Here is a 22,781-nt window from a genome sequence, read left to right as displayed (position 1 = left end):
TCAAAATATAAACGAAACGAAACGAAGTGTGTCCTTATAGACCAGAGGTCTGGTTCAACACTCTTAACCTGTGTTGTCCATTAGACTCAGAGTAAACACTGCCACAGTGTGGTGACCTTGAGTACCACAAACAGATTAAGGTTGAACTTCAGGGGGAAGTGATCTCTAAGAAATCCTACATCTTAAGTTTTACTTTTACTTTTACTTTCTTTTTCTGCACTGTGTTAGTGCATCATACTCAAAGCTCCACTAAAGCCAAAAACTATCCAAGCAGAACTTACACCATTCATTATTCTGGCCTCTCCCTCCCCTGTGTTCATTAATTATGTTTCACAGATTTTCCCAACCCAGTCTTCCTCATAATAGGGTCTCTAAAAACCAGGGGATTCCAACCTGATTCATTATTTCCAGCTTTTGTTTTTAATTAACTGCATGGCTACTCCATGTTTGGGAGACTGTAGGAGGGAGTTGGGGTGTTAAGTGTGGATTTTACACTGTGAGTGATTTTTGGCTTTCTTAGAATGAAGTAAATGGACATTGGTGACAAACATGTGATTCCAATCAGATCAATTAATTATGCCATGATTATAATTATAATCAATATAACTATAGTTATACACTCACTGGCTACTTTAATAGAAACATCTGTACACCTGCTCATTTAAACAAATCACACTGTCTGATCTGACAGTTGCAGATCATCAAAAAAAAACTCATTGCCTGGTCTTTTTCCAGACTTTTGCCCACTGTAGCCTCAGATTCATGTTCTTTCCTGACAGGAGTGGAACCTGATGTGGTCTTCTGCTGTTGTAGCCCATCTGCCTCAAGGTTTGGCATATTGTACATTCTGAGATGCTTTTCTTCTCACCATGGTTGTAAAGAGTGCTTAGTTGAGTTACCATAGCCTTCCTGTCAGCTTGAACCAGTCTGGACATTCTCCTCTGACCTCTCTCATCAACAAGGTGTTTCCACCTGCAGAACTGCCACTCAATGAATGTTTCTCTTTTTTTTGCTTTTCACACTATTCTGTGTAAACTTTAGAGACTGTTGTGTGTGAAAATCCCAGGAGATCAGCAGTTTTTGAAATACTCAACCAGCCCATTTGACACCAACAACCATGCCATGGCCCAGTCACTGAGATCACACTTTCCCCCAATCTGATACTTGATGTAAATACTAACTGAAGCTTTTGTTTCAGTTTGTATGCATTGCTCTGCTGCCACATGATTGGCTGATTGGATAATTGCATGAAAGAGCAAGGGTAGAGGTGTTCCTGTTAAAGTGGCTGGTGGGTGTATATAGGAATTGTAGGTGGAATGAAAAAGGAGGCACAATATTACCAAAAAAAGGTTCACCTTGTTAGTTTTCTTTGGAGATAGCATGCTCGTCTTGTCTAAAGTCTGAAGTCTGTGATGATTTGTGATAATTCAGCATCGTCCTTATGGCGAAACCAAAATTTTCTGCTCCACAGTATTTGGTGGCCCAACAAGACTACTGGCATAAAAGCATTTTTACACATCCATGCATGCATAACTACCAACATGCAGCGCACCCAAGAAACTTTTCCTACATACAGGTACTAACACAAAGACAAAGGCACGCACACACCCACCCACATGCACCACTCAATTTTGTCTGTAATCTGTCATCTTGCCTCTAGTTTTAATTCCTGTTAACTGCATGGTTGCGTACCACTGCTTCATTCATTTTAATGGAATTGAATAACAGCGCCGCTTGGCTGCACCCGCACAAGGCTGCTTTAATTGGAATGAATGCTTAAAAAAGTGAAAAAAATTCATGCTGCTGGTTTTTTAGGGAAAGAACTGCATTTGTCTTAGCTGACTTCTGCATGATGCAGAAGACCTGCAGGTCATGAAACTTTTCAATGTGTATTTCAGAGCATCAGAAAATCAAACATGCCACATTGACTTTAAAAGTCTTTGCAAGTTTTTTTTTTCCAGAACAGAGAACTCTTTCAGATAGGTTGACTAGACGTACTGTGGAATTCATTATATATTTTTAATAAAACAATAAAAACAATCCATTTATCAATTGTTACATCAAACAACAGATGCCTGAAACATCACCTTTCACAATATTTCTGAACATCATGACCTTTCAGCAAATTTGAAAATAAGAGTACTTATGGAAAAACAACCAAGTTGTATACAGGTTTGAATTAAATAGCAATGAAGTCTGATAAATAGTCAGTAAATATTCCCTTTAATCCACATGTTGGCATAAACATGGCTTTTGGCTCTTTGCTGCAGTAACACGGCAAAAAAGCTAAAGTTACTTCCTCATCCTATTTACATTTGAATATTCATATTCAGAGAAACCTTTCAGACCTTTAAACATATAGTAATATCTCCAAGACTTTCCTTTGGGATCAATAAATGATAATAAACTATCTTATCTTATCTTATCTTAGCTTTTTATACTTTGCTAAACAAAGGAAATGAGAATCAGTGACTCTGGTGATTCCCCTGAGTTTACGAGGTTAAAAACAAAATGAACTGCATAATGCATTGCATGTTAATCAAGTTTTCACTTCATCTTGATTATTAAATAAATAATAAAACGCTATTACTGTGCCTATCTAATCATAAAGATGCAGTAGTGGAAACCTATACACTTTATGAAACCTGTACATTATATTTTTTCTACCAGAAATCAAATTATATATATATTTCACATCCAATCATGACAGAACAAAAAAGGGTCCTAAGGATGTAACAACTAAAACTGTAATGTGTCCAAAAACAAATCCAATAACTTTTTATATTTATCTCCAAATAATTTATTTAATATATTAAAGGATTGGTGCAAAAAAATAAAAATGCTGAGTCAGTGTTCCTTAATGCTCAGCGCTTACTGGGAGAAATCATTTTAGAAATTTTGAAATGTCCTTTGACTCTGAGACTATATCATCTGATGGCAATTTAATTATGGTTTGATAGTTTTGAAAAATTGGTAAAGGTTTGTAGAGAATTTCTGTATATGTGTGTAAAAGACTTTAAAAAAAACAGAGAAATGTTGTTTTTTTTTTGGTTCAGTGTTGCCTGTAAGGGAGTTGACTTCACTGAAGAATAAAACTGATTATATAGCCTGAAAGTGTTTTATCTGAAAAGATGGCAGCTTGATCAGTTTTTTTAGTTTTGTTTATTTTTTCTTTCTGTTATATATTTTTGTTATACATGCACATGCACAGTCAGTCCAGTTTGGGTGAGTCTGTGCCCACGATAGCCTCAGACTCCTGACCCTAGCTGACAAGAATGGAACCCAATGTTGTCTTCTGCAGTTGTAGCCCATCTGCACAAGGTTCGAAGTGTTGTACATTCTGAGATGCTTTTCTGTTCACTATGGTTGTAAAGAGTGGTTATCTGAGTTACCATAGCCTTCCTATCAGCTCAAACTAGCCTGATTCTCCTCTGACCTCTCTCATCAACAAGGCGTTTTCATCAGCAAGAGATCAGCAGTTTCTGAAGTAAACCTGTGAAACAAACACATTTGGCACCAACAGGTATGCCATGGAAAGCACATCACTGTGATCACATTTTTCCCCCTATTCTGATGTTTGATGTGAACATTAAGTGAAGCTTTTGACCTGTGTCTGCTTGACTTGCACTGCTGCCACTTGATTGGCTGATTGGATAATTGCATGAATGAGTCTGTTAGTTACAGCCTGTTACTGTCATGCAGTCATGCATGTCTTTATTTACATGCCATATAGATACATTATTATTTACTTTTTAGCAATTCTTTTATCTTCAGTAACTGCTAACATTAGTTTCAACCTGGGGCAAGACAGTATCCTATCCATCTACTGGTCATGTTTTGGACAGTGGGAGGAGGCCGAAGAACCCAGAAGAACATGGGGAGAAGTCCACACAGAAACCAGTGACCCAAGTCTAGGATAGAACCAGGGACCCTGAAGCTGTGAGATGGGTATGCTGCCTGCTATTGTTCATTGACTTAAAAACATTTTGAAAAAGGTTTGTGGTTGAAATTTATTTCTAAGACAAATGTGAATGCCCATGTATAATTTTATATTTCAAACAAAATGTATTTTGATAAGTAGTTTTAACAAAACTACATAACAGTTTTAACAAAAAAGTAAACTGTTTCTCCAAGCAGATGGTTTTTTTTTTAATGAACTTAGGATTACAAGTGAGGAGCTTGGTCTGTTTGGAAACATTAAAAAAAGCCTCCTAGCTGAAGCTTCCTCATGAGGCAGAGAAGATACTTAGAGTATGCAAAGCTTTCTGTCAGGAATACTAATAAAATTCTAAAATATATATATATTAATATTTTTTCTTGTTACTGTATAATTCCACATGTTGTTCTATAGTGTTAATAGTTTCATTATAATTCTAAAATAGCAAAAATTGTAAAATGCAAAAAAAGAACAAAAAAAAAAAGAACTTCACTTTTGAGAGTTTGAGGGTTGCCAAATATTTACTGGGGAAAACTCAAGCATTATTCAAATCTATGTTTTCCTTTCTGAAACAATTTTCTTATATTTATATTATTTTGATATATATATATATATATATATATATATATATATATATATATATATATATATATATATGTACCGAGTGTGTGTGTGAGATTAAATATGTCTGTAGACATATGTTTTATTATAAGTGAAAACAGGTTTTCTTAATAGCCGATCTCTTTCCAGTATGTACACCTACTGAAGAGCCAGAAGATAAATTTTAATGTTGACCCTAAGAAACTGTGCAGTGGCAATAATGACAACAATGACTGTGAGGTTAAAGGAAATCAGTCTTAATTGCTAAGTGTCCCATTTAAATTGTTTGATTGTTTCCTGGCCAGGTGTGTCATTCAACCTTGAATCTTTTTAAGTATAGCAACACTATCAACCAGGACAGGAACAACACACTAGTATGATTTCAGAAGGTTTCCGTTGTAAAATACGACCCAGTTGTAAGCCTCAAAGACAAAAATAAGCCATCTTATAATTTCCAAAAAGGTGCATAAAAGACAAGGACAGAAGAGAGTAAACCATACCATGGTGGTGAAATGGGGAAAGCATGGAGAAGAAAGGACCTGCTCAAGATCCAAAGCATGTCAGCTCATGTGTGAAACATAGTGGCATGGGTTTTTATGGCTGCCAGTCAGACCGACTCACTCGTCTTTATTGATGTGACTGCCAGCAACAGACGGATGAATTCTGAAGTGTTGAGAAGCATCTTAACTGCTCGGATCCAACCAAAAGTCTCAGAACTTCTCCTTTCAGAAGGACAGTCACCCAAGACATACTACTCTAATGACTATGGAGTTTTTCAGGGTCAAAAAGTGAAAATGTTCTTGACAGGATGAGTCAGTTGCCCAATTTGAACTCTGCTGCGTTACATTTCATTTACTGAAGATTGAAGGCAAAAAGACATTAGCACAAGCAATAAGTGAAAATGTCTGCATTGTAGCCCGGGCAGATCATGATCAGAGAAGATACCCAGTATCTCAGATAGTTATTGTGTACAAAATGAATTCAGTTCCTATGTACCAATCCCAAATTAAATATTATATAATGCAATTTAACCTTAGAGTTGTTTCATTTCAAATCAAACATGCAGCAGTACTAAGTGAAAAAGTGTCCAAATTTATGCAATGTTACAGGCTAGACTGCAAAATTCATGGCATAATTCTTTTAATGTTGTAACTTAAAACCAAGAAACCAAGAGCTACAGCATACATGACACAAGTTACTCATATTGCCTTTCGTAATACACAATATGCTTCCTGTGTTAGTATATCGCACTCGATGGTACTTAAGGTCCAGGCAGATGTAGCTGTATAATATACAGCATACTGCATCAGCATTTACATTAATGTTCATCAGAACCCAAGCTGGATAATGATAATGCCAGTATGCAAATCATATTCATTCAGATGATCCAGAGTTGTATTGGTGCATTGTATTGGATGTTAAATAGCTTATAAATCAGAATTACTAGAAACAAACTCTGGTCACTTTGAATATACAATATATATATATATATACATGTGCATCCTTATTCACATTCGCCTCCTGCACACACAAATACAAAGCTGACACCCGGAGGAGGTGTGCTGTATTGTGATCCCACAATCAAGATTTTAAAATGTCATTTAAAAACATTCAATACTCTTAAGGTGCATTTATATTTAACGTGTCTACAAGGTCAGGCAGAACCAATAGCCAATGTCCAATCAATCTGAGATTTGAATTTAAAGAGCTGTGGCCTCCTGGGTGACAGAGCGCGGAGTCAGCGGCGTGGCTAAGCCCCAGGCTCAGGAGGGCCCTGGCAGGCCTGTTTAACTCCCAGGACCATGATTAATTCATAGTGGATTATGTGCTGGGTGCAGTGGGGGCACTGCTGGGCTCCTTCAAAACTAAAACCACACAGATAAAGCCCTGCCGCCTCCCAAGACACCAGGCTCAATTTGATGCCCGACTTTCCTTGCCTCTGCACCTATGAAGGATTTTTTTTTCTCTGATGCATCCTAGAGGGATTTCATTCGATGCATCTGATTTTACTGTTTTATTTCCTCCAGTCTATGAATCGAGATGTGAATTGTTGGGAGTCTAGGAATAGGTTTGCTACTCTGTGAATTGAAATATCTTTGTTTCTGTTTGTTCAGACACAAGAGAGCTGTTCTGCATGTCTGATGAGGCTTTTTAATATTTTTCATCCTGGCTCTGAGACGTGGCAAAAAAATTATCCTGTGCTGTATCATTTATGTGCGATATTAACTGTTACTAAAGTCTGCACTTTCTGTTTTCAGCCATCACAGGAACTATCAAAATATGAGATGCATTTTTGCGCTTGTGTGTGTGTTTTAGATTTAGTGGTCTCACTGAAGATTTCAGTAATGAATTGTGAATGCAGATTGATCATTACAAGGGAACAATCAGAGAGGGTTTACATCATCTGCTAATAAAAGTAAAGTAGCACGAATGCTAAAGTCTCATTTTCTATACTTGCAGTACTGTATATTGTAAATCCACAATGTAAAATGCTCTGTAACCTAACGCTGACCTGTTATATGAATTTTACTTTCTTCTAATATCACATTTCAGGGAAATCACTCAAGGATGTTCATATGAGAAACAGTAATAAAGTGCTTCATCACTTCATCCCATCAACGAACCACAGAAGTCACAGATGTTCTAACAAATCTGACATCTGATTAAAAGTAGAAATGTTAATGCTCACAAATCTTAGCGGATTTTACTGAAGCTTTATCAGAATCGCAAAAAGGGAAGTTCTGGAATTTGAGATATAATGGACCAGATGCAAGGTGATGATAAATATGAATGTACTCTCCCAGTGTCGCTGTCAGCGGATAAAAATGGGAAACTCCTATTTAGGTGTACCTGATATGTAATGTTAATTTTCTCAGAGAATGGTACATGAAAAATAGATTACTTACTAAACCAAGCATCCCAATTTCATATTTTCTAATTTTATTAAAAACTCACAAATTTGTTCAACATGTTGTATTTATACAGTGAATGGTCTAATATGCACTGGAGGTCACATAAGCTTAGGTTTATTAGAACAATAAAAGACATACCATGAGAATTTGATATTTAAAGAAATTTGCAGCTGCTCGCTGCACATTTGACCATCGATTTTAATAGTTTGGATTTTCCTTTAAAGACACAAAAATAAAACTTGTAGGTCTAAGTATGTTATATTAACAATTTTTGAATGTTTTTTTTTCAGCAGACTAAAAAATTAAGAAGTAAATACTTCTTCTTGTTTTTTAACACTTACACTTTGTTTCAACACGTTCTGCAGATAATGGTGCAAAGCACTTTTACAGTATTTGTGCTATGGTTTTATTTGGCAACTGTCTACTTACTTGTGTGGTTTTTTTTTCCTTTTTAAATTTTTTTGTAAACAACATCTTGTACAAACTAGCACAGTGAACCACAACCCCAGCAAACTCATTTTTCTTCATACAATATAAATAAAGTCAATACAAAAGTTTGGTTGGTTGCTTGGAACTTCTTTATCTGGATCAAGAGGTTCTAAAACATGGTTGATACTTTTAACTCCTGAATTAAATATATTACGTAAACAGTTGACTGTTCTAAGTCCCTTTCAGACCCTCGTTAAAATAATTTTAGAAGGTAGACTTCATTTAACAACATTTCAAGTTCTCTTCCATTAAATAAAGGGTTCACAATCCATACAACATTTACTGTTTGCCTTTTGAAGGCCAACTTCAGATTTGGTGGAACTCTAGGAAAAACAAAGGGATATGTCCACACAGAGAAAAAAAAGCCTTTTTTCCTCCCTGCCTCCAGAAACATATTTAGTGTCAAAAAGGTTGTTTAAGTGTCAATATGGCAAAGCCTTGAAAGGCAAAGAGGTCTGAGGAGCTTTCAAATAAATAAATTAGTCTGCCGGCTTAGGTCTTTCCTGGAGTCAACATCGCAGGTAAGCGTTAGGTAAGCCGCCGTGGGTGTTTCTCTGTAAAGCTAAGTCTTTGACAATAGCTAATGCTGTTAATATGTTGCGATCATTGTTTAGAGAGTGAAGGTTTAGCCAGTGGTGCATGGAGGGCTTCGGGGAGGGGGCGGGAGGGAAGGGGGGTCAGTTGCTGTGCTAAGCCTCACAGCGCCGTCCATACAGCGATTAGGTCAACAGTAGCCATCAGTCATTTCTGTGCTCGAGTTCTGTCTTTGATGAGGAGAAAACAACATAACTGAACTGCAACACAATATCAAAGTAAATGTCTATGGCCTCTTTGTTTGCTGCACCTGTTTATACTCTCTTATCAGCAAAATAATGAAGAAAAAATGTCAAAAATAATAAATATGAATGGCAAAAAAGTGACCAGTGTCCCTGTTGCCATCCTCTCTTTTCTGTTGTCCCTAATTTCTCTCTGGAGAAACGCCTTCAGGAGCTACCAGACCGTGCCCTCGTTCATTTCCGAAGGAGGATGGGAGAGGTGGTTGTTGTATCCGCTTCCGTTGAGGGAGAGTGAGGTAAATGAGGGACTAGGGCCGAACACGTCGGACGACATACTGTGCAGAGGTCCGGGGATCCCGGGTTCCGGGCTGGGCGACTCTCCTGGGTGGTGAGACATGATGTCTGAAAAGCGCTGTACTTCACTGGATGGATGATGCCCAGGGATGGGATGGTCCATGCCCCCTAAAGGGGTGCCAGTGGGTCCTGATGACGGGACGAAGGGGAGGTCCACTGGGGTCTGGGCCTGTGAGGACGGCGGCCCTTGAGGAAAGAAGTCATAGTTCCCTCCAGGTCCATAGTAATCGCTCTGATAATCTGCCATATAAAAGAGAAAAAAATTGTTTTTTTTCACCAAATAAACCTCAAAGTACATGTTTAAAAATGATTGCACGTGTAGCTTGTAGTTTTGTGGAAAAGGCTCTTGCTGGGCCACAAAAGTCACAGAGCATGTTACACTTAAATCACATGTGGAGTATACAAAAGTGGTGAGAAATTAATTAGTTCATCTATAATTTAACATTCTCACAATTCATCCCATATCTCAGTGGCATAATACCGCTGTGTACGCTGAAAGTTTTAACACAATGTAAAAATAGCAATCATTAAAAAAAATTATAACATTAAAAAGCAAGGATTCATTTCTTTACAAAATTATTATTAATAATTGATATAAAATAATTGTTGTCTTTCTTTTCAGTACAGAAAAAATAATTTTATGAATAAAAAAAACTATTTGGAAAAACTACCACATACATGGCTATTCACTTTAAAAATTAAAATGGCATTAATAATAATAGTAATAGTATGATAATATTTCCCCTATAATTTGATCAAAGAAGGTTCGTATTTTTTACATTAAAAATAGTCCAATAAATAGCCAAAACATTAAAGTCCTACGAGTGCTAAAGATGAGAGGGAATGAAATGCCAGTGGAATAAAAATCTGTTGATAGAAATGGCTAACCAGCTGACCTCAATTATGCTAACGACTCACGCATGAATGAAGACGAGGAGAGGCTGAACACAGCTCCAGCGGAAATGTGGCGGTGATAACGGCCAAGACTAAAACAGCAATAACACTAAACACTGTTGCCCGTAAGGCAAGAGTTCAGCAGCATGCACAAGCCGAATTAACCCTTGAGTTTTCTTAGCAGCCTACACTTAAAGCATGCACTGGTTCAGCTCTTCGTTTGCGCGCCATGAATAGTCTTCTTTTTGCATTGTCCTGATTGTGCCACTGGCTTCAGACAGCCGAACTGTCGGACAGGCCATGAAGTATGAACGATCATTTTATAACATCCGCTACATTGCCTATATTTTTTCTTTTCTAAGACTACACAATCGGATCAGCGATCAGACTCTCGGTCAGCTCTCCTGTTTCTCCTGTCTGATGAACAGTGCGAGGCTTCAAAGGCGTCCTGCGGCGGCGGGACAAATGGAAACGGCGCTTTACAGGCGCGTGTCAAAGCGCTCAGCGGTTAGGACAGAGGTGCGAGGAGGATGAGGAAGCCAGGCGTACCTCCGTAGTAGGAGAAAGGGCCGTTGGGAATGAGCTCTCCAGGCTCCAGGCGGTCCACCAGCGTGCGCATCCTCCGTGGACTCCGGAAAAACGCGTGTCTCCGCGCGCCGAGTGCGCTCAGCTGCTTCATGCGCCGCTCCTTAGAGCGCCGGTTTTGGAACCACACCTAACGCACACAGGCAACACAAACACACACTTATATAACACAACAACACAAAACCAAGCAATAACACGATCATTTTCTACATGTCGGTTTTGTCACTTTTTTTTTTTTGCCGATACCTAAATAAAAATCTCATTTATAAAGCTTAAAGCAATGGATATATGGATATATAGAGATGGATTTTTTATTACTCAGGTTTTATTTTTAGCCCTTAACAACATCCAGATCTCCATCGCTTCGTATAAAAGAGTGTATAAAACCAGTCTTAGTGTGCGCGAGACAAATTAGACAAATTCCACAATAACAGCGTTAATCTAAATGTGGTTTTATTTACCTAATATTTCAGCGATGTGATTATTTATCTGTGTGTTTTCACTCAACTCTAGAACTCATAACTCTTCCATGAGATTATGTCCTAAAAACCTAGCTGTAGCAGTAAACTGGGACTGTTCCTGGGCCTGTAGGTTTGCAAGTCAGATACAAAGGGTTAATTCCTGTGTGTGTGTGTGTGTGTGTGTGTGTGTGTGTGTGTGTGTGTGTGTATAGATAGATAGATAGATAGATAGATAGATAGATAGATTCCTGCAGCTACATATATATATATACACAAGGGGGGCAGCAGGAGGAACCTCAAATGCCTAATTCATAAGAATAAGAGGAAGGCTATTACAAATATTATCTGTCTCACTTGGGTTAGTGTTTCTATCAATTTATAAAACTACTCCTATTTTTTTTTTCTCTGATTAACCTATTTACTCTGATGCACTTAAACAATCAGTAAATCCCTCTGATCTGATGTTTAGCCCCATTAATATATCAGGCAATTCCCACAGCACCTATTTCCACGACCTTTCCTAACAAATACTATATTTCTGGCCTATCTTTCATATTTTATCTTCATTCATCAGCGTGTTTCTGCATGGTGACAGCAGACTGCACTAACGGGTCACTCTGCAGTCTGAAGCGGCTCGAGCGCTCCTGAAAATGACAATAATCAACAGTCGTCGTCGCGCAAAAACCCCAAGCAGAATCGGGAGCTTTTGCTACAGACTTTCCACTTGACTGAGAAGCGTCGCAGCATGGCTAAATGTGGGCGCAGAGCGTGATGGCGCCGCGCTGCCAAGCTTCCCGCCGCTCCCGCCAGCCTAACGCCAGTTGGCACCTCTCTCCATCACCCGAGCCAAGAATTAAAAAAAATAGGCTAACAGTATAAATACTACTTCCGAACATTCGCAGATGCCAGCAAAATATTTTCCCGTTTCCATTCACATGCTCTCGAGGTCAGCGCGGGCGCGTTGTGAGAGCTACCAAATCATTTCTAAAATGAATTAGTCTAGGTTATATTTAATACAATTTCATGCTGTCAAAATCTTTATTTTTTTTATTATATTTTTAATATTAAAGATCTGTGCTATAAACACAGGCACTGGCCTCTCTTCAATCCGAAACTGCTCTGTAGCAGATTTTATTATTTTTTTTATAGGGTTACTTTACCTGGATGACGCGCATGTTGAGGCCGGTTTCCTGCGCGAGCTGTTCCCGGATGTGGCGCGTGGGCTTGGGCGTGGCCGCGAACGCCGCCTTCAGCGTCTCGAGCTGCTTGGCTTTGATGGTGGTGCGCGGGCCGCGCCGCTTCCCGCCCAGGTTCTGGTCGTCGTTCTCGTTGTTCACCGTCTCTTTGTCCGACAAGGTGGCGATTTCCGAGTCCTTCACATCGTCCTGAAGCGGGTCTTGGGAATCGGGCGATAAACTCGGATCACTGCAGGCTGTTACTGAAGGCACATTAGGGGAAAATAATAATAATAATACTAAGAAGAGGAAGCGGAGAAATGTAAATAAAAACAAAAAATAAATCAACATTTAAAAACAATAACAATTTAAAACGAAAACGAATTGCTATGAATATGAATCAAATGCAAAATAAATATTTCAGACAATTGCAAAGCGTATTATTACTGAAAATGATACTGATAAGCCTAATGTTTATTAGCAATTAATGAATCTTTATTAGGCCTTTAGTTCAATACTCTAGTTTTTTTATTTTATTATTTTTTTCTTTGTTGCCTAAAAATCAAAGGTTCCTGGAAAAACCCTTAAAATTGCCTCCAGGAAGGTTGTTGCAAAGCTTTGAATGATTCCTTAAAGAGCTCTACTGTCAATAAGAAACCCAAAGAAATCCCCTTATTAATATTTATTTTATTTATTATTTTAACATATATTTTATAGTAATATTATTTTAACTGCAGGCCATAACCATAAAATATGATACTAAATGCTAAATGGAGGATGAAGCAACTGTTTCCTCGAGTATGTCTTATAATAATATTTAAAATGCATTACAGCAGTTTATTTTTAAAGAGTAGCGTCCACTTGTGCTGTGATCCGTTTAACTCAGGAGAAAGAATAAATAAATAAATAAAGAAATGCTTTTGAATATTTTAGAGAAAGTAATCTAAGCACCATAACGTGAATCTGTTAAAATCTCTCTCATTAAACGCCATTATAATCATCACATCAGTGTGCACGTGACTAAGTGACATTCTTCAGTATAGTTTGCGCTGTTCCAAGTGTCATTCATTTTCCAGTGACTTTTATCTTACCCGAGAGAAGGTTGGTGTCTTTCACGGTGGTGTTACTTAAATAGTCGTCTTTGCACACGAATTTGTTCTCGTCTATGATGTAGAGTTCCTCCCCCGTGGACAGCTGTTTGTTGCACATCATGCACGTGAAGCAGTTGAGGTGGAACACTTTACTGCGCGCTCTGCGCACCAGGTCATTGGGCGAGATGCCCTGAGCACAACCTGCGCACTTCGTCCCAAAGCGCCTGCGAAACACAACACATTTCAAACACTTCCGTGGTAATATCATCTCTAACCCTAACCCTAAGAGCTTAATGCAGCTTTCTGCCTCTCACTGAAGCTAGCAAGTAGATGCACTTTTTGAATCAACCAAAGACACACGCGCATAAAAGAATATTCTCTATAATAATAATAATAATAATAATAATAATAATAATAATAATAATAGTAGTAGTAGTAAATGCGAGACTGATAAATAACTGTTCCGCTGAATTATTTCTTTCTTTCTGTTCCTACATAAAACAACATATAATATATGTAATTATATACAAATTAATATGAATAACAACCATTAGAAACATTGAAGATTTTATTCAGTGAACACACTCGAGACACGGTCCATATTGCTAATTTCACTCTGCTGAATTGTGTGTATTGTGATGTCCAGTGTTTGTTGATTCCAAGTCTATGATTGTGTTGCCTGCTGATTTCCACCTCAAAAGTGTGTTTTTTTTATTCAAATCCACTTATCACATGTGCGCTCGACCCGCAAACACACACACACACACACACGGGTCTGACCAATGATCCCTGTGGCTCATCGGCCTGCACAAAGTGTGATTTCCTCACACACTTCACTGTAAGCTAGTATACAGAGCATTAGTGGAGCTGCTCTTTCTTTTGCATGACAATTCAAATTAACAAGCCTTTAATTAACTGCTGTGCTAATCAAAGAAACCAACATGCTAACCTTGTTGACAAGTCTTACCTTCCCACTTCACACTAGCTTTTTTTTTTTTTTTTTTTTTTTTTTTTTTATAAATCAAAAGAGATGCATTTCTGCAGTTCAGTCCATGTCAGAGAATAACTGTAGTATTTAGTTCAGAATTTTATTAAAAATATATTTTTGTTAGATAAGTATGCTTATTAAAATAGAACTAGAGTAGAGGATAAATGACGAGCATTATGGATAGATATTTATTCAGGAATTAAGTTAAACTTAAATGTTTATATCAGATAACAGTTTTTTTTATAGGATATGTATATATTTATATCTAGAATTAATTGTTTAATCCAATGAAGTTTATAATTTGCACTTTTACTTTTTTGTGTTTGGATATAGATATTTAGTGATATTTTTAAAATCAGCTTTGAGTTATTATTAACCCTCTTGTGAAGGCCTATAAGTAGATGATGGTGTTAAAGCAGCTAGTGACAAAATCATATTAAAAAAAATTCTATTTAAAAATATCTTCTTAATTTGTTGTACATTAGTGCTTAACTAGGCTCCATCTCAACATCAACGAAATCAATGGTTATGATTGTCAAAGAGATAATCTCCATCTCCAACTTACCTAAAGAAGTCATTTTTGCAATAGAGTTTCCCTTCTCGAGAAAAGCATTTCTCGGTCAGATTGCATTTGCACTCGCAGCACTGCACACACTTGATGTGCCACGCTCTGTCCAGCACATTGAGCAGGAACCTGTCCAGTATAGGCCTCTCGCAGCCTGCACAGTGGACCATCGTCTTTGGATGCTCTCCCACAATCACTGCTGCGTTTTTCTCCACAACCTGACAGCCTTTTCCTGTTAACTCACACGCACACAAAAACACAAAAGCGCTGAACGTTACTCCAAGTCTCTTGTAAGTCTTTGTGAACGGTTGCTGTACGAGAAACACTCAGGTGTCGACAGCACTTCTGCGTTTCGTCCAAAATAAAAAACCCCGAGCGATCAAACGTGAGCCTTCTCATGCAGGAGGAACCGGCAGAGCCTCAGCTGTCAGTCGTTTCGGTCCTCTTCCACACAAACACATTTGCAGTGATGCAAATAAAGCCAGTGCACGTGGGTAAAGTTAAATCACCAACCGGATGTTGGCTACACGGGGAACACCATCACGCATCAGCAAGTTGCGATTGTTGTCAAGGTTAAGCATTGGAGAAAGAGCGATGAAGGAAAAAAAAGTGTCTGTTGGCAGAGCAGAATGCAACCGGAACCAGCAGACGAGAAGATCACATCAGAGCGCGAGCTGAGCGCACTTCACCACGTCCATGTGTCCACCGGCGCGCGCTCTAATAAGATAAGATAACCATCAAGCCACTTCAGAGTGCGTTTCCTTCAGGACGGGTGTCTCCTCCTCGGTGAGGTAAAAGAGGTGAAAGATGCTACAAAGGACAGGTTGTGTGTGACACGTCGTTGCGTTACTGACGCTCCTCACGCAGCCTTCAGTGTTCTGAATGTTCCCGCAAAGCGCACGAGCCAGACTTATTCACAGCCCCGTGACGTCACGGCAGGTCGAGACCAATCAGCATCTTTCCGTACAAGTGACCATTAGCTGTCTCTTCGCCGCTCTGCCGCTGCACTCGGTCCTATTTATAGGGAACAGAGGAAACCAATTGTCAAAAAAACCTCCAGAAAGTGTCATATCTTAGTAAATGTTGGGGATAGCCAGAAAGACGCAGAGCCTTGATGTATGCCAGTGCCTTTCCTTCTCTCCTTCCCTTTCTTTAAGTCTCCAGTGATCTGTAATCGACTGGGTAAAGAGGACTGGGGAGAATATTTTCATAAGGTAGGCATTCGTATTTATGGCTTCTTTTTAAACAGGCAAATACGTCACCTCTATCATTCTGCAGTAGTGTAAGCTACAGAGCTACAGTGGTTTAATAAAGCTACATCTAAAACACTGCTTAATGCCGGGCGCAAACGGAGCATCTTCATGAGCACCGGAGAAGTTTTATGACAGAAATATATTCATCGAATGGCAGCTTGTTTAATCAGCACACTTATTTTGCAAAAACAAGTTATTCTGTTAAACCGCTTTTTATATAGTTTTCCTTAAATATGCTTATTATAGACTTATTTATAAAAAAGTGGATGTTTTTTTCTTGCTAGTTATTTCTGCGCAACATTTCATCTGCTCTTGTCTTAGTGTTCTGTTTCTAATGTCCAGATTGATGTTGCATAAAAATCTATCATTCTAAACCTTTTTTTTTTTCACTTCTCCGCAAAGCAGCAGTACAAAGTGCGGTTCATATCGGCGCACGTGCCTCCCGTTAAGACGTATTTCAAAGGCTATTTGAGTCAATGGGCTGCATCACCTCACTGTTGAATCAACGAAGTGTAAAGGCCATTTTAATAAATACTTTCTTCCTTTGGTCCTTTTGTCGCACGAGAGAAAGCGAAAGACGGGAAGGCTCTAAAGTTTACAGGAGGCTGGATCAACTTAGTGACTCCTAATGGCCCTGCACACCTTACAGGCTTCAATTATAGACCAATATACATCGACGTTTAGCCACATCACACTTAGATAGGTACATGTGGAGGTATAGAGACATATACATGAGAATGGATAGAATCATGATTTCTTCTTGGTCCGAATGGAGAAAATTAAGAAATGTTGACTAGCTTGAATGTAAACTGTAAACTGAAGATGAGGTGCTTAAATGTTTATTTTCATGAAGGTAGCCTTTTTCTCAAACGGAAATGTCGCCTTACATCGTCACCCACCACACACACACTCACACACAAACATATTTTCTCTATTCTGGCTGTCTGTACCTAAACGATCCGCATAGAATCCGGAATCAATACAGTCAGTCTGTGGTCTTACACATGCGCTGCTTCTCATGTAGCCTGAAGTGAAGGCGTGGAGGCGCAGAGACGCGCAATCACAGCTGCACAGAGACTACACACACACACACACACACACATCCTTCTGGACTTAGAGGATATGTGTGGTTTTAGGAAAATATAAAAAAAAAAAAAAAAAAAAAAAACACTCCACTCTGTGCTATGTGACCATGATTATCCTCCTTCAGTAAAATATTTAATTTTCCCCTTAAAGAAGTCAGAATGAGTGACTTTATTTATAATTTAGCACAACATTTATGTTATTGTTTAAATCGGTTAAAACTCGTTTTAAATTTCGTTTTATGCTAGCTCAGCGCATCTTAATGACGTCACGGAGAGTGTACAGGCCTTTTGCATACAGCATTATTAAGCTTTAGTCAAAACATCCAAAATATCAGAAAAAATTAGAAAAATAAGAAAAAACATGAACAAAAATAATAGCAGCACACTTAAACATTAACACAACCACAGAATCAGACATCAAACAACAGGCACACTGATGATGATGATAATAATAGTAATAATAATAATAATAATAATAATAATACATAAAATACATGGGCTTTGTGTTTATAGGCTGTAATCTAATTTTAAATTTTACTTTTGTGATTTGAGAAGTGCAGCCGTCCTGTAAAACGAAATGAGGGAAATATTCACACGATAATAATAATAATAATAATAATAATAATAATAATAATAATAATAATAATAGGTAACCACTAAAAGGCTGGAGTGTTATTTTGGCAGTTGTGTGCTCGGTATTAAGCTGCAGTTCAGGAGCACCGTGCTGGAGTGTGGAGTTTGGGGAAGGGTCGGTGCTAGAGGGAGCTATGGATCAGGAGAAATGCCTCCCGCGACGGATCCGCGCGCCGGGCCTGTACGCATGCTCAATACGGCGCGTGCTAAGCAGCATACTAAACAGTATGCCAAAATACTGTAGTACGCCACCACAGGTGACTATAAACGTCGTACTATTCTGACATAATATTTAGGAGCTTATGTATACAGGTACGCAGTCATAATACACAGGTTAGTTAAATGGCAGCATAAATCTTGATGCTGCATTTCTACACTGCTTTATAGTAAGTTATAACATTACTGTATTATAACTGCCCAGTGGATTACTGCTCAGTCAGAACGACTCTGTGCACATCCACATAACAGCATGGCCACTCAGTTTCTATCTCCAATGCTTTACTTTGCTCCATTTCAGTGTTTGCACATCCGGTTCAATCCGTATTATTAAAGACAATTCAATTTTATGTTACATTAAATCAGATTTAGAGTTGTAGCCAATAGGTAACTGTACAGGAGTTTTCATTTTCTAAAAGACTATTTTAAGAAATGTTAACGTCGAAATCCCCAATCATTTAAACATAAAATAATAATAATAATAATAATAATAATAATGGTTATTATTATTATTATTATTATTATTATTATTGTTGTTGTTGTTGTTGTTGTTGTTAATAATAATAATAATAATAATAATAATAATAATAACAATAATACGTAGGTTGCTTACAAATGTCAACAGATTTTCGAATGATAGTGATTTTTTTTTCCAATAATAAAAAAAAATTACATTTAGAAATGTCATTTTTAACTGAAAAAAAAAACAAAAAAACAAAACATAATAACCAACCAAATCAACACTACGAAGAAAGTAGTAATAATTAATAAAGAAAGTAAAGGATGAATAGGACTTATTACATTTAGGTCTTAAGGTCTGTTAAGGCTCTGAAGGCTTTTTGAGTTATTTGCTTTCCTGTGATTGTGGACCTGCTCCGTTTCCTACAGCAGTGTGGCGTTACCGTGTGGAGAGCAGGTGAGACGGCTAGTGCAGGGTGTGCTGGTGGGCTACACGGCCTCGCTGCCACTTCGGTAATAAAGGGAGAAATATTAGGCCTGACTCGGGCTTTGATTAGCTGAGCACACCGGAGCTCGGGCAGACTGAGGGGTGGAGGGGTGGGGGATTTGGGCCAAGAGCCCCTCTCCCTGTGTGTGCGTGTGTGTGTGTGTGTGTGTGTGTGTGTGTCACTGCGCCGCTGTGTTTACTCTTTTTATTCATGAGACTGACGTTAGTGCAGTGGTCTGCATTATAGGGCCAAATGTCGAGTTGCGCAAGATTGAGAAGAAACATTACGCGTGCAAAGTCTTTTTGAAATCTGTCTCAGAAATAGCCAAACAATCAAATCATGTCACTTTCAGATGGAAATCAAACGTCACGTCACGTGTGGAAGATGCTGATTAAGCCTCAGCGCCGGTTAGCGCTCACAGTTTATAGATTTTATTATCGAACCAAAACAGGCGCCTATTTTTATGTGCCTCAAAACACATTCAGCAACAGACCTAGACAACTGTTACCTATCTGACAAAACGAAAAAAAAATAGAATAAACCATTTTTATGGACCATGCAGGCTTAAGGTCATTATGCCTGTACAAGGACACATAAAGAAAAGTGAAAAAAAGTTAAATAAATTATAAACCTTGTGAATTTTTCGGTTGTCCTCCTGGGGATCCCTGAAAGATCCTATGCAAAACTCTACCTATCAGAAAGTATTCCTAACTAGAGCCCTTTAGGAAGCTACGAACCCTTAACTATATAAAGGAACCATTTTTCTACAAGTAGCCTATATAATAGACAAATATAAGTGCCTTTTTTAGAGAAAAACAAAAACAATCAAAATCAGAGTAGTATGTTTTTCATTTAATAAACAAACAAACAAACAAGTAAACAAACAGATAGATAGATAGATAGATAGATAGATAGATAAATAAATAAATAAATAAATAAAAAGTCATCAAGGTCATATTATTATTTATTATTAGTTATTTATTGATTTATACATTTCTAGCAGTGGTCAGAGGTGAGCCTTTAAATGGTTTGATCTAATTGCATGTGCATGTATATTTACATGTATTTGTCTGGCATTTAGTGCCAACTGTATACTATGCAGAAGTTTAAAGACATGACTCAAGGGTCATCAGTGGCTCTCCCTGGGATTAAAACTTACAAGCTTCTAACCACTGAGACACGACACTTAATGTTCCTTAATGCTGTCGCTCTGGTGGAACCCAAAAAGGAGCTTTGCAGAACCCAGAGTGTTTCTCTTTCACAAAAGGATCCACGTTTAACCCATTTTGGATGCTAATAACCCTTAATTATCCACAGAACCCTTAAAGAACCTATGAAGAACCTATGCATTTTTTTTTCTAACAGTGCACTGCTGGTGCTAGGTAGGCTAGCAGAAGTCAAAGGAATCGCGCGTGTGAACATGTCGAGGTGAAAGCCACTGTTCATGGAATTAACATTCTGCGTCTGCTTTGGCTACAGACCACGTGATTCAGGAGGTTGAGGGCAGGGCGTAAATTTTAACGCCGCCGAAAAGAGGCACGAGCTCTTTTTTTTTTTTTTTTTTTGCCTTTGCTTTCATCGACGTGTTTCTTTTCCGCAGGGAGGAAAGCGCGAGCCGCGGACCAGCTGTCAATCAGTGTGCAGAAGCGCCGGTCTGAAGAACAGCCTGAACTTGCAGCATGGCCAAACTGATTACTGGTGAGGCACGACTCAGGCACGAGCACTGCAATATATCACCCACTGCACTGCTTACCCATAATGCTCTACTGTGTTCTGCTCTGCACGATTGACACTGTTGGAATAAAGAGATCCTTAAACAGAAGTGCGATGCTTCCCTGTCTGTGTTAAGTGCCTGATCTAACGAATTTAAAATCGCTGTCAGCTGGGAGACAAATAAATAAATAAATAAATAAACTCTGGACTGAGTCCAGACAAACACGTCAGTGTGTTTCACTATTGACCATCAGCTCTACATAAACATTTTCCTACTTGCCGCAGACTGGCAGAAGAAATTCAATGGAAGCTATAGATCAGTTCGATCCCTGGAACAGCTACTCATGTCTGCCATTTCTCCCTTACAACCAGTAAGCAAACCTCGACACCATGCATTTTATATCTTACTACTAAGATTCACAGATGCCACTATCTGTAATAAGCAAATATTAAAAAGAGCAATATATGACTGTAGCCTGCATGAGCAATATTGTTCAAATGTCTCTTAAATCAGCAGAAATGTGCACTTAACTGGAGAGATTATAAAAATTGAGATCTATCTATTAGAGTCTATTCAACTACTTAAACTCCCATTTGCAGTAGAGAACTAACAAGGTAGCACATCTCATTCCAGTAAAAGAGCAAAGGATGCTAATGCAACACAAACCAGCATAAATGAACCCTAACTGGTGTGTAATAGTTTTCGATGGTGAGCTCAATAACATAAAAAACTATCCACCATCATGCCAGCTCACTGATGAGATCTTGGCCTATTATTATATTATTCCCCGTTGGGCACGAATGAAAACGAGCAGTGCTGAGAAGCGCAGGGCTCTAGTTTAGATTAATGGATCCCCGCGCTTCTCCTGCAGCACGGGTGAAAGGGCCACGATCACTAATGATTATAATATAATGGTTGGCGATAAGCACTCGCTTTGAGATGTTATCGCACGGTGGGCCATGCTCAGGGGACGCACAGCACATATAAACCCAACCAAAAGCAAAGCGCAACACATCACCTCCACGTGTCGCTTAGATCAACAGCCTGGGGTTGGATTAAAGCAGCTGTGAGAGCTGAGATGCACTATTTCTCCCCGGTTTTTTAGCTACAGTGTGCATCATGCTGGTTTAGAAAGGACTTATCAAGAAATGATCTTCCATCATGCACCAAGATGATTTTAGCAAAAAAAATTAAACGTCTTCTTCTTCTTCTTCTTCTTCTTCTTCTTCTTGTCTCCTCCTCACTTGTATTTGAACAGATGTAAAGGTTTATTCCCAGGAAATGTTGGGAATGTTGGGCGCTTTTGAATTCTCAATTCTGATTGGTCAAAAGCTGTTGGTTCATTTTCTATAACAGCAGCTCTAATGGCTGTGAATGATATCACAGGTTTCTATTAACGGGCTCCTCTGATATCTTGTCCATTGTAGTAGCAGCTCATTCACAGGGACTTGTATGGCAGATGCTCCATTTAATCTAAGTCTAATAATAAAAAACAGCTTAAAAAACTGTAGTTATTATTTAGCAAAGAATTATGTATATATATATATATATATATATATATATATATATATATATATATATATATATATATATACATACATATATATAATTAGACTTAATCTAAGTCTAATAATAAACAGCTTTAAAAACCTGTTATTTAGCTATATATATATATATATATATATATATATATATATATATATATATATATATATATATATGTCGTTTATATGGAGGTTTTCTGGAAGGAGACGTTTATGTAACATTTAATAAAGGAGTCTCCAGTGTCAATGATTTGTATTAGTTGGTATGTTTTCCACCAGGAGAGACTCTTCAGGACAGGATTTGTGCTTTCCTATTTCTCAGTAACAAGCTATGCTTTATTTACTATTTTTTCACGTTCCTCCACATGAAATGTAACTATAAATAGATTTAAAGTTTGGCATGTCGTTCATTAATAAATTAAAAATCATAATCGTTGTTAAATCGTTGTGGTATAAGAGGAATAAAACAGTGTGGCACTGTTACCTAGAAAAAAACAATCCACTGACAGGACACCACCCATCACTGATTATTTTTCTATAACAGCATGGCCAGATGTGTTTC

At 38.1% G+C, this 22,781-nt stretch overlaps 1 protein-coding gene and 1 long non-coding RNA gene across 2 annotated transcripts; one reads left to right on the top strand and one right to left on the bottom strand.

Moving 5' to 3' along the window:
* Positions 1 to 4,941: 4,941 nt before the first annotated feature.
* Positions 4,942 to 15,714, bottom strand: lhx1a (LIM homeobox 1a). The gene is made up of 5 exons (XM_026935117.3): positions 14,828 to 15,714; positions 13,275 to 13,498; positions 12,169 to 12,446; positions 10,512 to 10,677; positions 4,942 to 9,308 (listed from the first exon to the last, which is right to left on the bottom strand). The coding sequence occupies exons 1-5, from the start codon at positions 14,995 to 14,997 to the stop codon at positions 8,929 to 8,931; spliced, it is 1,218 nt and encodes a 405-aa protein (XP_026790918.1). The 5' UTR covers positions 14,998 to 15,714; the 3' UTR covers positions 4,942 to 8,928.
* Positions 15,715 to 15,866: 152 nt separating this feature from the next.
* Positions 15,867 to 20,783, top strand: LOC117599111 (uncharacterized). The gene is made up of 2 exons (XR_004579542.2): positions 15,867 to 16,041; positions 20,562 to 20,783. It is a non-coding gene; the product is annotated as an uncharacterized LOC117599111 (long non-coding RNA).
* Positions 20,784 to 22,781: the final 1,998 nt, after the last annotated feature.

Source organism: Pangasianodon hypophthalmus, chromosome 14 (assembly GCF_027358585.1).
Source record: "Pangasianodon hypophthalmus isolate fPanHyp1 chromosome 14, fPanHyp1.pri, whole genome shotgun sequence".
Taxonomy (NCBI): Eukaryota; Metazoa; Chordata; class Actinopteri; order Siluriformes; family Pangasiidae; genus Pangasianodon; species Pangasianodon hypophthalmus.
Note: the sequence above shows the minus strand (reverse complement) of the source record. Positions and strands in the feature narration are given on the sequence as shown.

What these genes read in the sequence shown, in the direction of transcription:
- lhx1a (XM_026935117.3), bottom strand. Translation starts at nt 14,997, where the DNA reads ATGGTCCACTGTGCAGGCTGCGAGAGGCCTATACTGGACAGGTTCCTG. An exon ending in AGACACCAACCTTCTCTCGG is followed by an intron (nt 12,447 to 13,274) that starts GTAAGATAAAAG and finishes ATGTGCCTTCAG; the next exon opens with TAACAGCCTGCAGTGATCCG. An exon ending in CCCTTTCTCCTACTACGGAG is followed by an intron (nt 9,309 to 10,511) that starts GTACGCCTGGCT and finishes TTTATATGGCAG; the next exon opens with ATTATCAGAGCGATTACTAT.